This window comes from Parasteatoda tepidariorum, chromosome 6 (assembly GCF_043381705.1).
Source record: "Parasteatoda tepidariorum isolate YZ-2023 chromosome 6, CAS_Ptep_4.0, whole genome shotgun sequence".
Taxonomy (NCBI): domain Eukaryota; kingdom Metazoa; phylum Arthropoda; class Arachnida; order Araneae; family Theridiidae; genus Parasteatoda; species Parasteatoda tepidariorum.
Genome location: NC_092209.1, coordinates 58,880,186 through 58,896,799, shown reverse-complemented (window position 1 = coordinate 58,896,799; position 16,614 = coordinate 58,880,186). Strand labels below are relative to the sequence as shown.

Sequence of the window (16,614 nt, the reverse complement as noted above, 5' to 3'; positions counted from 1 at the left end):
TAAGTCTAATACGAAGATCGATGATTGATATTAAAATCGCCTGAATAAGAATCGAGATTTTGTCAGAATCTGGCGCAGTTCCCAATATTTAAAATTCCTAAAATCAGTCAAACATACATAAAATCCTAAAATCAAACAGTACGTGTCATCATCTGAAAGACGGGGAAGTCATTCTCTCACACTTACGCACGTCAAAAAGTTAAACATAGAAATACTGGAAATAGGGCTGTTTTCCTGAGTTTTCGATACTTTTCAAGGTCATTTCGAAATTTTCAAGGATTTAATATCATTTTCAAGTACTTCTAGGGGCCCTTGAAAATCAAAATGAAATTCAAGTACTTTTCAAGGCTTTTTCAAGGCCGCGGGAACCCTGTATACTGAATCACTGAATTTAACTCACTTCATATACACCATTAATAGTAATAATGAAGCCACTTGTAAATATTATTATTTTTTACTTAGTTTAAAAATCAAACTTAGAAAATTAAATTAAAAATTAAACATAGTTTAAAAATCAGTGTTTTGTAAGTAAAAAACTGTTGCATTGCTTTGAAAAGCATATTCTCCATTGCTAACACACTAAGCGTCACATATATTTTTAGGAAATCCCAGCCAAGTCACGTGCTCTGTAGAAGCACTTGTATTGTGGTACAGCAACACAAAGTGAACTAACAGATTCTAAATAAGTAAACATTAAATAATTTTCAAACTAAGTCCAGAAATTACTTAAAACTATGAAAATTTCTTATTTTTATATTTTACACTGTCAGTTACAGGTGACAGACACAGCTTAAATGGAAAGTGGTATTCAACATGTTAAAATGTATTTTGTACCTTTGATAGTTAGCTGATCTTTTACAGTCCCACATTTATTTAACAATGCAAATAAATTGCATTACAAGATTAAAGTAATGCACAGATATGCAATTTTTTAAAATTTTAAACAGGGAATCCAAATCTCATTAAAACTCTACCTGAAGAATGGTTGAACCCATTTGTGCAGGAGATCTTGTAACTATAACTCCAGCAGCTTGTAAAGCTTCTATCTTCTGCATTGCACCACCTTTTCCACCAGAAATAATTGCACCAGCGTGGCCCATTCTTCTACCAGGAGGGGCAGTGAGACCAGCAATAAATGAAACCACAGGTTTAGCATTGCTCCCCTGAAAAAATATATATTTTTTTCTTCAAGCTATCAACTTTCATTCCAAGAGACACTTTTTATAAAAATATGAAGTGGGTTGAATTATTTTTAAATATTTTTTGAAATAATAAAAAGATTCCCAAAATTTAGTGTATTTCCAATATTAAAAGAAAAGGTTAAATAACGAATAATATCTTGTTTTACAGTGTTTGGAAGAAATTTTAAAATCCACTAATATTACTTAAAAGATTAAGATTCTAACAATGTCTAAGTAACTAAAAACATTAAATAGAAATATAAAATTTGATAATTACACAAAAATAGCAAGGCGATTTTACAAATGATAATTTGTATTTATTGATGCAATTAGATTTGTAAAAGTAATAATATAAAATATTAATTTTATAAAAGTTTAAAAATTAACATTTAATAACTAAAATACTTTTTTAAAACATGAGTAATTTTGCTTAACTAATTTAGTTTAACTTTCTCATGTACATTATAAATATTTTTTGAACATAGTTTTAATAAATAATTACAAGTCAAACCCACATTAATTATTTAAATATTATAAAATGAAGAATTTTTGAGTTCACACAAGACATAAAAAAATATTTATGAGTAAAATTATTTATAATATATAAAATAAAATTATACTTATATTATTAATCTGTAATATATAAATTTCCACAGTTATGTAATAAACTTATAATTTTATTCTTACCGTTTTGTTTATAGGATGAAAGATGAATAAAAGTTAAAAAAACAGTACAGTGAATATTTAACCTAGTATATCATTATTATAAATCACTAACAATATTTTGTGACTATATACTTACAGTAAAAATATCTGAAAGTAAGGATCTAAATGAGGAAAAACTTGAAGCTTTTATAAATTTGAATATTCTGCCATACAGTAAAATAATTTATACTTACAGTATTGTGCTTTGTCAAATATTCAGCTGCTTTTTCTTCTTCACCTCCACCGATTTCTCCTATTAATATAATACCTACAAATGGAAATATGGAAGGACAGTTATAAACTCTTCAAATACAGTTTTAGTGAAAATAATTAGGGCAAAGTTGGACAAAATTGTGTTTTTAAGTTTTCTCTTTCTAACCATTTTGTACCAAAATTAAGTATCTAATGAGGAAAAAACTATATTTTAGATGTAAATTAATAAATTAGAAAGCAAGCACCAAAATAACCAATTCTATACTCAGAAAAAAAAACTGCTTACAAAATATTTGTTTACAGTATTAAACTTTTATAAGCCGACAAGACTTTTAAGTTCTCAGCTTTTTATCTCAATCAATTTTGCAAGTAATTTTTCATATTCTTTTTATTGATTTCTTAACATTTTCAACTTGTTATAAAACAAAGTAGTAATGTTTAACTAAATTTTAAAATGAAACTTTTTGCAAAATTTAAGTTTTTGAAAGACAATTTTCAATTCAAACATTTTCAACAATCACAGTAAATGCAAATGATGAGTAAAATAAAATTTCGATCACCTTTAGTTTCAGGATCATTTAAAAATATACTAAGGCAATCAATGAAGTTTGTTCCATTAAAAGGGTCCCCTCCAATTCCTACACATAGAGACTGTCCTAATCCAGCAACAGTAGTTTGGTGAACAGCTTCATAAGTTAAAGTACCAGATCTGGAAACAATACCAATCTTTCCACTCTGATGAATATGGCCTGGCATAATTCCTATTTTGCATCCCCCAGGCTAAAAATAAAAAAAAGAAATATACACAGTGCACAAAAAAAAGAACACTCTGAATAGCTTTTTATCTAATGATCAGATTTTCATTTACTAGGACTTAATTTTAATGGCTTGAGGGTCTAATCTTAAATATGCTAATTAATCAGTTCAAATAACTGACTAATTAGCATGTTATATAGAACTTAATTATAAGATTGCTAACTATTCTTTGTTAATTGGATATTTTAAGTTATGAAGTAACTTAAAATATCCAACATTCAAAAATAATTTTGCATTGAAAAAACATTTAATAATTTTTTGATGGATTTGTATCCTTAAAATTTGCAATCTGGAAAAAATGGTCCCAATAATTCAGACAGGAGAGTGATTGAAAGTTACAGACCTTTAACGGTTATTTTATTTTTTGAGCATTTCCCCATTTCTTCGGAATTATTGAAACGAACCAAAAAATTATTACACACAATTACAAAACTTGTTCATCTAAAGATTCATGCAAAAAAAAAGAAAATAGTTTTTTTACTACTTGGTGTAATAATAAGCTAACAAATTTGAATTGTAAGGCACAAAAATTTCCACACAATTTTCACTTATGTACTTTTAAATCACAAAAAACAAAATTTGAAGAATAAAAAAAAAATTTAAAAATAAAAATAAAGAAAGAAAAAATAAAAACAGAATGAGTTTGCAAAATAAACAAATAGTGAAATCAACCTTAATGGGTCTGAACTTTAAACCACTCTAGGCTATACTTTACTTAAAATTCAATAAAATTATTAAAAAAAAATATTTATTATAAATAAAACATTTAAAAAAACATACAATTTATTTAAAAAAAGCTTCAATCATTAAAAAAATATTTTTAAAAATTATTTGAAAAATGATGTGCTTAAGCAGAAATTTAGTAAATTGAGTCATTGGTTCCAAGGACAAAATAAAAAATGTTACTAGTAAGAGCACATATTTACTAGTACGGTTAAATCTCTTAATTAAATATAAAATTTTACAAATACAATAATTAAACTAATTAAAACATGCAATAGAAATTTCATATAAATCAAAATTGTATCATTCAATACTATTTAATAAGCAGATTAAATACTACCACCTACTCGAACCATCAATCATTAAAGATAAAAAAAAAGTTATTAAATGAAATTAGTTGGAAAACATTGAATGCATTACATCTAGAATTTTGATAGAGTAGTATGCAATTTTGTGAAACACAAAAACCCAAATTACAAAAACCTAAATCACCATTTCTTTGCATTAAATTTTCATTGCTCGCCTTCAGAACACTGATAATTATTTCATGATATATGGTTTTCAAGCTCAACAGACTACCTTAATTTTGGGCCCAGTCTGATATATGATAATAAGTTATGAATTAAGTACTTAGTCAAAATATTTAAATAAAAATCAGTAGTTTAAAATTAAGAAATACTGTATCTTAACAGTTAAAAATGAATTCAACTATAGTTTTGTAAATTCTTGTTTTATTAAAATAAAGCTATAAAATATATAAAATTATTCAATACATATGTTGCAGGACAAATGCAATTAAATATTTCCGTACTTTATTTCTACTGATCACTTACAAAATATTAATTTAAAGCTTTATATTTACCTTTATTATTCCTGGACAGTTAGGGCCCACAAGACGAGTTTTGCTTTGGTTGACTAGTCTGTGCTTAACTCGCACCATATCTTGTTGTGGTATGCCTTCAGTAATACAAACAACAAGAGGGATTTCTGCATCAATAGCTTCTAAAATGGCAGCAGCCGCAGCTGAAGCAGGAACATAAATTACTGTTGCTGTAGCACCAGTTTTTTCAGAAGCCTAAAAAGAATGAAAACTATATAAGCAACAACTGTTATTAACATAGCTAACAACTTGTTAAAAACAAAAATAAGAACACAAAGAATGATAAACCGATCAGGGGTAATTATGACACAAAATGGAAAACAAAGTTTCAAAAATAAAAATGGTGATATCGAAATATCAATTTATAAACCAAACACGTTTCATATTTAACATAATTTCTTGAGCTAACAATTTTAATTAAATCACTTACTAATGCAGAATATCACACCTTAAAGTAATTAATGCAAGAAAAATTGCGTGATATTGGATTTGAAAATCACGTGAATATAAATTGCGACATTAAATTTTAAAATTGCATGAATATGAATTGCAATGTTGGATTTTTAAAATTGCGTGAATATGAATCACGATGCATAATTTTTAGGTCACAATAATACGAAAATAGATGTTTGATATTACAACTGTGTGAATATGAATGGTAATATTAGATTTAAAAAAATGTGTGAATACAAACCGAGACATTGGATTTTTTTTACCCGATGCTTTTTTGATTTTTTTTAAAAAATCCTAAATACAAATCGCTAGATTGGATTTTTAAATTGCGTGAATAGGAACCACAATATATTGAGTGAAAAATTGCAATTTTAGAAGGGGCTGTGTTACCTTTTTTTAATAAAAGGGGACTAAAGCCCAATCTGACCCATGCTTCCGTGGTCCCTAGAGGCTTACAGCATCCTTTATTTCTCAAAATTCTTTTTTGAATTTAATTAATTTTCTTGAAAAATAAGTAAGTTTAGAAAAATAAAAGATTTTTTTTACCTCTTTAACAGACTTAAAAACTGGAAGACCTAGATGAGTAGTGCCAGCTTTGTTCGGAGATACACCACCAACCAGGTTAGTTCCATACTCCAATGCTTGTTGACTGTGGAATGTACCCTAAGAAAATGAAGAGAAACTTTTTAAAATGCTTACATATCTAGTAATAATAAATTATTAAAGTTTTCAATATAAGGATTATACCTACAATTGCCCTTAATCAATTAAGATAATTTTATAATTTGCATGATGGTAATTCATCAAAATTATTGTACTTTTTTTGAGTTGTGTACCAGTAATGTCTTGCCAAGTTTTGGTGACAACTGAGGAGTGATACGCAAGAAAATAAAGAAAAACTCCACAATATGAAACAAATGTGAAAAGTAATGGTAACATCCAGGCAAGTGTTTAACGGTTATAGTAATCATAATAAAAAAATATAGGAATAAGAACAGAAAATAAAATAAAAGTGCACCAGGGTCAAATAAATTGCTACCATGATACAGAAAAAAAATCATATTGAGCAAAAGGAAATGAACCAAAATTATCATCAAAGTAAACATCAACCTAAAAAAAATTTATAAATGTTAAAAGTATTAAATTCGAACTAATTGAAAAAGATGGAGTAAACTTTTTTTAAACATTCAGTGAAGAAAAAAGATTTAAGCTGATATAAAGTAAATATTAGTAATCTTTATGTATAATGAATGCAATAAACTTTTTTCCTTTTTCAGTTAATAAATATCTTTGAATTTAAATTTCAATAGAAAATAAATAAAAACGATAATGGGACATACATATAACTGCATGGATCATTTTCGCTAACATTGAGCCAAATTTAAAGTGCAATAATAAATTAAAGTTTAGATCGCTAGTAATAGCGTCATTCTGATAAGCAACACATTTTCCACAAACTTTGTGGATGCAGCGCCATTGCTTATCTGTTTTCAAATACAGAGACATACCTCGTTTATCAACGTAAATCTTTTTTAAACCAACAATTTCTTGATTTTATCTGCATTATCTGCTGAGGAAGATAAACCTCAAGTGTTAATAATTTTTTTCTTTTTTTAAATTTAATACTTCTCTTCATTAAAACAAAAATGAAAGAACTAAGAGAGAGCTATAGTTTGTCTACGGTAAGAACTCTTTCCGCACGATGTCTGAGGCAGTCTGCTGCTATGGAAACAAGAATAATGCATTTCAAGGAGAGTTGCTTCTTTTTATTCTAGGGGCTCACACAATAGACATGAGAAAAAGAGCCCTTTCTCTCATCGACCCGAGTCAAAACACCCCTACTTGAAATACTTATACCCTGTTACCATAGTCACCGCCACAGGTCCAGACGAATGGCTAGGGGAGTTCTTACTTTAGACAAACTATAGGTTTGCACAGTTTTGACATTAATCTATGTGATAATTCAAAATGGCACAAAAGCAATGCTTGGCGACCATTTTCAGATTTGTTGAAATGAAATAATATCTAAGTACTGCGGTTATTAATAAACTAATTAAAACTCTCTAAAAAATGGCTTGTACAAAAAACAATGCATAAAAAAAAGAAGATATACACACCTGTTTTCCTGTAAATCCTTGGCAAATGACTTTGGTATTTTTGTCAATTCTTAAATTTTCATATGTTTTAGCATAACAGTTTCTAACACTTAAATGCCTTAGTGCTGTAAAATAAATTAAAATATTTGACTGAGTAAACTATAAATAGAATCTTAATAAATATTAACAGGACTTCCTTTAAATTCAGATTGTAATAATTAAAAACAGTTATTTAATATTACTAAATACAGTAAAACTCCAATTATTGGATGCTCAATAATACAACACTTCACTTATAAGAGTACTACCTATTAAAATCATTCCTATAAATGTTTCACTAATCTTACAGCTAATGTTGTGTAATTACTATTACAATGTTTAATTTAAAACTTGGCCATTAGAAAACCACAATCACATGGATATCAAACATGTGCCATTCTTTTTATTTTAATATTATTTATGATAAAAGAATAAAACATCCTTTTTATAACTTCATTATAGCCATTATTTATTAAATTGTTTAATTTTTGAATACTTAAAAAAAAACATGGTTTAATTTTATGTACAGTATTATGTAAAAGTGTGCTTTATTTTAAGTAATTAAAAATTAAATTATATATGAAAAGATCTCCCAGTTACATAACATTTTTGATTTTCCAAGATACCTCTTTTCCCAAGGGTGTAGGATAGGGTATTAGGGTTCTACTGTAATCTTTAAAATAAAGTTTTTCTTCTTTTTATTTGTTAAATTAAATTATAACAAGAATGAGGAGAACAAGACAATATGCTTCCTAAATCAATATCTATTAAAATCATGGGCGTCGTTGACAGGGAGGATGGAGAGTATATGTCTCCTTCAACAATTAGAAAACTCTTAAAGTTCTCAATATTTCAGACAAATAAAGAAAATATTCATATGCAGTAAAACCTCGCTACAACAATATTTTGGGGATCAAATAAATATATTGTTGTAGAGGGATATATTGTTATATCCTTGGGGCCTGCATGCTTTGGGAACACAATAAGATTTTTTTAAAAAATTTTAATGTTATATATTAACTATAAATCTATTTATATATTAGATAAAAATTTAATTTGCTGAGTGATAATTATGGTTAAATATGAAATCAGATAGGAATGTTACATCTGTGACTTCTTAAGAGATAAGGGAGGCAATTCTAAGAATGGAAGCTCTTGGGGTGGCCTATGTACATCAATTATGGGGTACTGAAATCTAAATACAAAAGCCATTCACTGTGGTGAAACGAAATTAGATAAGTACATAACCAGCAGTGAGTCTTCTCTTATCAGAAAAAAAAATTCCAAAAGATGATAAAATAAGATTTTTTGCATTATTTGAAAACCAATAATAAATGGAGAAAATAAAAGTGAAATTGGAAATAAAAAGTTTTATAGGGGTTTATTGCTTCAGAGAATATTGCAATATTGAGAGGAGGTTAACATTAATTCATATGCAAGTTCATCGGGACCACGAAGCATTATTGTAATAGAGGGAGTTATTGTTGTATCGGATATCGTAGTAGTGAGAGTTAACTGTTTTACCATTAATTTATACTCACTAAAGATAGGTAAAATTAAGAAAGATTTTTCTTGCAAATAATTAGCAAGCTTAAAGGTCTGGTTTCTTAGAACAAGCGCCTTATCTGGGCGTCAGCGGGACGTCAACGTCACGCTGACGCCAACAAAGTACTGGTTTGTTAGCACAAGGCCTGGTTTCTTAGAACTAGCGCCTTATCTGGGCGTCAGCGGAAAGTTGACGTAGAACTGACGCCAAAAAAAATACTTTTTTGTTAGCTCAGCGTGAGCAGTCGGTCCAACGCAGACATTATCTCTCATTGCGCATGCGTAAATAACGTAAACAAATATTTATTTTGAATTTGTATTGATTTTGTTATTGTCGACCAGTGTTTTAGAGAACAAATAATGCCTTTGTCCAAGAAAAAACACATTATAGCTGAGCTAAATGAAGATTGCTATGTTTAATGAAGAAGCTATGTTTAATGTCAAAATCAAAATCTTGGCTGATTTCAATGTGCTGTTGGATGTTGTCCGCCATTGCTTCTGTGGTTAACGTCACGCTGTAATCCAACTGCAGTTGAGTTGGACGGCAATTGTAGTTCAAGATGAGCGTTCTATGACGTATACTATCAAACTCACAAATGGACCAATCAGAGGTTAGCGCTGATTTCCAGCTGACGGCGTCCTGTCCTAAGAAACCAAGCCTTAATAATTATTTTTTGTTATCAGTGAAATTCGGAGAACTAGTGCAACAGCACATTTTAATTTCATCCCCCTCAAAATAAAGATACTTTAATTGCTCTTTTGCCCTGCTGTTTAATACCTTGCTTTAATTGATTAAAAATATCTATAATGAACAAAAATGTACTTGGAGAAAAGCTACCACTTATTTTATTTACACAGAAGAAAAAAAAGGAGTGTGCTTTTCTTAGAAAATTGTTTGAGATGAGATTGTGTGTTATAAATTACAAAATGATGAAATCAACAAATTATTGAATTAATAAAAACGTTTAAATAAAGCCTCAGTTATGCCTTTTGTTTTGCAAAAAATTCGATTCACAGATAGAACCAGAACTTTTTTACACACATTTTTCTTTCCACAACTAACATAGAGTAACAATGAAATTTCAAGCTATTTCTGAATGGGCCAAGCAGAAATTTTGATACTAGCCAGTAGCAATTTAATATAACCATTAAGGATAGGGATTTTTTTATCAATTTTAGTAAATTTTAAAACTTTTGAATCTTATTAATCACATTTCTTTAGAGGAAAATATGTTGTGAAACATTATTTTGCCTTCACTAGGAAGGAAAATTATTTTTCACAACCCAGTAGTTATATTTTATCTCACATAATCTATGAAAATACTCATATTTTAAAAGCAAGACTTAATAATAATAATGTAAGTTTTTTTTAAAATAAATTCTCTCTATATTAAAGCAAATAGCAATTTTATTATTAAGGAGTAAAATATTTTATCACATATGTAAACAAATGTATCCTAGATAAGAAATCAAGGGAAAAGTGTCGTAAAAGGTTTTATAATTAAGGTTGATGTTATTCAGTGAAAGGGTTAAATCAATGCTTAACTTAAATAGTTTAAAAGAGAATAAGGGTAACATATATTATAAAATTTACCAGAAACATTTTTTAATAAGGATCTCGATACACAAGAGGCCATCTTTAAGCACGTGACTTTCACTTTACTATTGACATCCGTAACCTTTGAGAGGCCTTCCAGATTTTTGAGTGTGGTGTGTTAAAAATTCCCTATCTTATCTATTTTCCTCTAGAAAGTTTCCCTATTACGAGGAAGTTTTCCCTATTAAGAAAATATCGAAAACTTTATCGATATAATAATCGATAAAGAGATTCAGAGGAAAGCTTTAAAGACCATCCTCGCTGGATGTGTTTTCTCCGCCTGTGATGAGAAATGGATTGCTGGAAAATATTTGCCGGGATAAACTCGTTATTGAGCCACTTTCGCAAGCGAAAGAAATTGCACTCAGTATAATTGGTCCTTCAAATACAAATGAGTCCCGCAGTGGACTCATCGTTAAGACACGGTTCCCAGCAGATCACCGAAGTCAAGCATCACTGGCTACGGTCAGTGTGCGGGTGGGTGACCACTTGGATCAGCCTGCGTAGGGACCAAGGGTGTGTAGTATTGGTCCTCGTTAAACTGTTCTACCGTAAAGTGCTCGACTTCGCGTGCAGGTCGCAGGGCTACCGAAGCGGGGTGCAATCCTCCCTGCAGAGGATCAAAATTGTGATGGCATATCTTCGGATCACCCTCAGGGATGTTTCCCAGACAGTCGCCAATAGCCCATTGTGCAGCTCTAGTGCGACGTAAATCAACAACAACAACAAATACAAATGAAACAATTAAATTGGAAACCTTTTAATTGCAAAGCCATTAAGAATCGGAGAGACAAATTTGCTTTATTTTGTGCGAAAAGAAAATATGGAATGAAAAAAAGGTTCAGTTTTTACAGAGAACGTAGTAATGAAAATTCCACAGCATTCTGTATTCTTAAAATTCCTAAGAATTCAAAGAAAAAAAATCTAATTGTAGAGTTTTAAAACATAAAATTAAAAAAAAAAAGAAGTGCTAAAGCATTTTTAGCCGCGCAATGGACTTACCGTAACACATGATTCCCTTTAATAACAAGTGAAGCATCACAGGTAGCTGTCAGTGAGCAGGCGAGTATTCACTTTTATAAGCCTTTGGAGAGACAGAGGGTGCACGGTATCGTTAAATTGCTCTTCCGTTAAGCACACGACAACGAGCGTAGGTCACCGGGATACAAAAGCAGGGGATCAAAATTGTGATGGCATACCTTCGGATCATCTTCAGAGATGTTTTCCAGATCATCGCCATCATTGCAATTTTAATGCGGCGTAAATAGAGTATGCTACTATTAAAACATTTCAGGTTGATTACTTTTAGCAGAACCAATAAAAAAAATTCTCCTCTCTACCTTGGATTCCGCCCTGAAAATCTTCAGCGAAATTTAAGCAATGATATAAATTTGAAAATTAAATGTAAAGTTGTTCATTTTTTAAGAATAGAATCATAAAACAAAAATCCCAAATCGATAAATCATATAATTTATTTAACAATTTAAACGAAAATATAGGAAGGTGAAAGAAGGACCCCGCAGAAAAAGGAAATTAAGCAAGTCATACAAAATGTTTCGTCCAGGGTCCCACAAAGTCTAATAACTGCACTGTACTTATAAACTACATAGCACTATATTAAGTATTCAGTAAGTGCCACTCTTAATATATATTATTCTTGTGCTAGTCAAAATGGATGAAGAAACGATAAAGTAAGGGACAGGTGTTGCTAGTAGTTGAAATTCGTAATGAATACTTCTGGGTTGCTAACTTCCAATTCATTTTTTTGTTCTATAGAAACAGAACTTAGAAAACAAACCATTCATATATTGTCATTGCACTTTACTGTTTACAATATGACTCGTACTTTTTATCATACAGTTTGTAAATCCAATTAACTTTAGTTAAACACATCGAAAACTGAAGTTAATTATGTCAAAACTTACTTTCTGTGTGTCAGGATATTAGTTTCCTGAAATTAATTTATGGTTCACAACTCTTAAGAATTTATAAAATACAAAAAAAATCTCATGAATCGTAGAATAACAAACAAATTTAAAGGCAATTCTCAATAAAACTGCTTAGAATATCAAGCCTGTTCACCCTCATCTCTTGGTAAACATAAACAGAAGGACATAATGGAAGTTTTTAAAATTCAGCTCATGTGAGTCTTGTTATTGTTTGAATTCAATTCCCTATCCATTGAAGTAAAAAAACAAAATAAATGCACATTAGTGATAAAAAAAAATGGTATTGAAATTCCAATAATCAAGATTGCGAAAGCTTCGCAACATGTTGGATAGCCGGAGATAGTAGAGAGGAGTTAAAGATAGGAGGTTTCTATGATCACCAAAAATTCTTACTATTCGGGAATTTTAAAAATTTAATATAGACATTCGACAAATTTAGATGATTGTCTACTTTGCCAAAGGCGTTACAAATAGAACTTTAACAAATGAGCTGCCATTTAACATTTAACAAGATCTGTTCTTTCCTCTATTGGAGAGCATTTTTTAGACAATTTAAAATTGTTAAAAATGTTATTCGTTTTAATATGAGAAATGAAAAATTAAATAGTTAAATGCTAGTTTCATGTAAAAAAAAAAAAAAAAAATTGAAGATTATGTTTTTATAAATGTTAGGAATTTATTCGATATTAATAACACTCCCTAATATATAGACTTTTTGACGTTATTTTCTTATTAAAAAAATTAATTAAAAGGGATAATTATTTAACTCCCTGTATAACAAATACCCTCATGAGTAGTGATATGTTGGCATGCTAATTATACAGCACTGCTTTATTTTATTTTTTAAAACCTGTTTATTTCTTTATTGATGAATAGAAACAAACTATTCTTATAGATTCTCCAACACGTAGTTAACACAACTTTCGATGAATGTAACCTATTATTTCATATATTAAGCTGATTCAATAGAATGTGCTACAAAAAAGAAAAAAAAAATCCAACCGTCACAATTCCTGTTTATTTAATAAGATTTCTTATCCATTAAAAAATAAAAAAGATATCTTTATCTCTTTTCGATAGTTTAGACATGCATTTTAATAGGATGAAGGAATGCTTTTAATTGTCAAAAAAAGTTTTTTTGAGGGAAAAGCAATAAGCAGTTGTATGCTATGAGGGAAAAGTTGGGGGTGTTCAGCTAATTTAAATTGTTTAAAAGAAAATAAATAAATAAAAAAATAATAAAAATAAAAGTTAGCTTTTTTATTAAATTCTTTCCGCATTTATTTTGCTTAGTTTTTACATTATCTAGGCTCCTTTCTGAGTTTTTACAAGCACCCTCAAATAATAAAAATATCTAGACACAGTTTTGAATAAAAGCAGTTGAGGGAGAAGAGTTTCCGATGCCAACGAAAGAAAGTATTAAAGATTTGCCCTCACGCCCGCTTTTAGCCAAAATTGTTTCTAAATATTCATATCATTAAAGCTTCGAAGTTCTGTCACCTAGGAAAATAAAAAAAACCATAGTTCAAGTGCGTTACACTTGAAACAATGCAATGATTTTAAACTGTATATTATAATCTTGCTGTGAAGAATTATCAAGTCTTAAGAACAAACAAATAAACTTAAATATTTTTAAAAAATATGAAACTTTTTCAAAAATCATAAATTTGACGTCATTTTTCCACTTAGATGAAAATTATCAAAATCACAGCCTTATTCTTAGTTTTCGCAAATTTTTATGAGCACAGGTAATTGGAGCATTCGAGCAAGTATTTAAATATAAATAAATTAGACCATAAACGCTTTTGATTTTCAAAAAACTGACTTTTCTCCATATTGACGTTTTGAGCCAGAGCTGGACGTAGACAGAGCTGGCTTTAGATAGGTTAAACTTGACCTAACAGTCATTAATTATAGTTGCAAACTCACAGCAGTTATAAAAAGAACATATTATTCTCAAAAAAACATCATTTCATATTACGACGGAGCCTTAGAAAAACAGCATTAAAGGTTGCCAGCAACGCATTGAATGTGCTCCAAGTGTCTCTACTACGCAATTTATAGCATTATTAAAAGCAGGCAAATCTAATCAATAAATTTTACAGAATTTGCAACAAATGTCTGACCGTTTGCACCACGTAATGGGAATGTGGCGTTACATCCATAGGTAGGGGATTAAATTTTGAAAATGGTTAAAAATCGGAATAAAACGAAGAAAAAATGATAAGAAAAGATTAAATGTATAAAAAAAGGTTATCTTATACTATACCATAAAGCATGAATACAAATGTATCAAGGCCAGCTATTATCTCGAGTACATTAGCACTTCTCCGGTATGGGCAAAAATGTCAGCCATATCGAAGGCGGAAGCATTAGTTTGGTAGAGGAAAAAGGAGCTGGAAGCTGAAATATGTCGAAAATTATAGTTACAGAATTTTGCAAAATAAAAAACGTTTTTATTTAAAGATTTTTCTAAATTTAACGTGGAAAATTCCCCCCTGATTTTCGGTTGTGATTTAATAAAGTATTTTCCAATAAATAAGTTTAAAAGTTAAATCAATGAAAAAGATTATTAGAAGGTAAATATTTTTAAAAATGACATAATTACACGATAAGAACTGTTGCTATGCTTTATTGTTGGAAAAAGATTGAAATATCGCGATAAAAGGTATTAAAATAGTCGAAAGTTTTGAATAAATTAAACCATTGGATGTAGGAGGGGACTCACGACTTATTTTGGAACAAACACTGTCCACTTCAAGTTCTAGCGTATCAAATTTTTAGACTCCAAGTTTTTAGACTCCTAATTTCAATTTTTAGACTCCTAAGTTTCAGACTCCTAATTTTTAGGTTCCTAATAGTTAGACTCCTAGTTTAGAAATTTTAGTGGATTAAAAATTTTAAAGTACGGAATTTTAAGTTTTGATTTATTAGTTTTTGTTTCGATATTTTTAAGACGGAACACTTGAAAGAGAATTTCAAACTTTTAGGACAAACGGGACTGAAACTTTACTTTGCAGATTTCATCTTTAAATGTACTATAAAAAAAGCAATCAGAATTTAATATATGATTGATACAGGGTCTTTTGATTGAAGAATATCGATTTGTTAATTTAAAATGACTTTTTCACATTAATCCTGTTAATAATGCTGATATTAATAATAAACTGATGATAAGAAGAAATGATGATTAAAATAATGATAATAATAAGAATAATAATAACAATGAGAATAAAAATAATAAACAAGTCAAGTTATATGAGTCAGGATTCAAACCCACGTTTATATATTTATTGTGCATGTTTATATCTTTATTGTCTATCTTTATTGTACGATGGAAAATCATATGAAATCATAGAGAATCAGAATATGGCTTTATCTTACTTCTAAATTTTATAATTGTAAACATTATATTCCATAACGAAAAGATGGCTAAGTTGAAAGGTAAAAAGCGGAACTATTAGATCAAAATCCTTTCAATGGGAAATAAGTCTTTTCTTTTCTTTATTGGGTAAAATTAACATATTTATTAGAAGACAAGAGTTAAATTTTACTAAAGCTGCTAATATATTATTAAATCTTATTTTCTCCCGTTTCTAGATGTAATTTTAGTAAATTTTTTGATTTTAATGAATTTAAGGAAAATAGTGCAATAACAACTTGATCGCAATGAAGAAATTAAAAATAATGTGAAATTGCATAAAAATATTGTTATAATTTAAATTACTAGTTCCAATTTCTCTCACGCATAAAGTATGTATATGTAAAATCACCCATAATTAAGAGTTGTAAACTTGTAACAACCACACCCATTACAATATTGTTACTGACCTTTATGTAAATATTTTCTACAAATCATCAAGTTCTCAACTATTCCTTTCTTTTTCTTTTCTTTCCTTTTTTTCTATATATTTTTTTTTAAAGCGATCAGTAACATCGAACTGTATGAAAGCAATTAAATAAAAAATGAACGTAATTTGTAGCCTTGAAAAAGAAGTGATCTTTGAGAATCAGGGCGGGGTTGTTAGAGTGGTTTATGAAGTAGAAACAAAATATATGTAACACTTTGTTAAAACGGTAAGGTGATAACAAAGTATCGAATGCGGAAGTGAATTCTTAATTCTGAAATCAAAAGAGTTATTTTTATCTCTAACTTAAAATTGATGTTTATGTTCTGTTCATTCAGTATCAAATAAATTCGATATATTATCCTATTGTCTATAATTATTAAAAATATCTAATTGTTTTTCTCAAAATATCTTTCATTATTAAATATATATTTAGTTGATATCTTATATTTTGTAAATATATAAAAATATATTCTTTATTTTTTATTTCCCCAAAATTCATAGCATATATATATATATATATATATATTTATATTTGTTAATTCACCAAACTCTTTTATTGAGCATCT

General features: G+C 28.8%; 1 protein-coding gene across 1 annotated transcript in view; it reads right to left on the bottom strand.

The window, feature by feature from the left end:
- LOC107448487 (Succinyl-coenzyme A synthetase alpha subunit 1) overlaps positions 1–10,411 on the bottom strand; it is a 12,961-nt gene extending 2,550 nt beyond the window's left edge. Inside the window, exons 1-7 of the mRNA XM_016063685.3 lie at positions 10,246–10,411; positions 7,089–7,192; positions 5,518–5,634; positions 4,501–4,713; positions 2,660–2,879; positions 2,081–2,154; positions 975–1,163 (exon numbers count right to left, since the gene is read on the bottom strand). Coding sequence (XP_015919171.1) covers positions 975–1,163; positions 2,081–2,154; positions 2,660–2,879; positions 4,501–4,713; positions 5,518–5,634; positions 7,089–7,192; positions 10,246–10,288 — 960 coding nt within the window. The 5' untranslated portion in view covers positions 10,289–10,411. The remainder of the gene's footprint in view (positions 1–974; positions 1,164–2,080; positions 2,155–2,659; positions 2,880–4,500; positions 4,714–5,517; positions 5,635–7,088; positions 7,193–10,245) is intronic.
- Between the last annotated feature and the right edge of the window lie 6,203 nt (positions 10,412–16,614).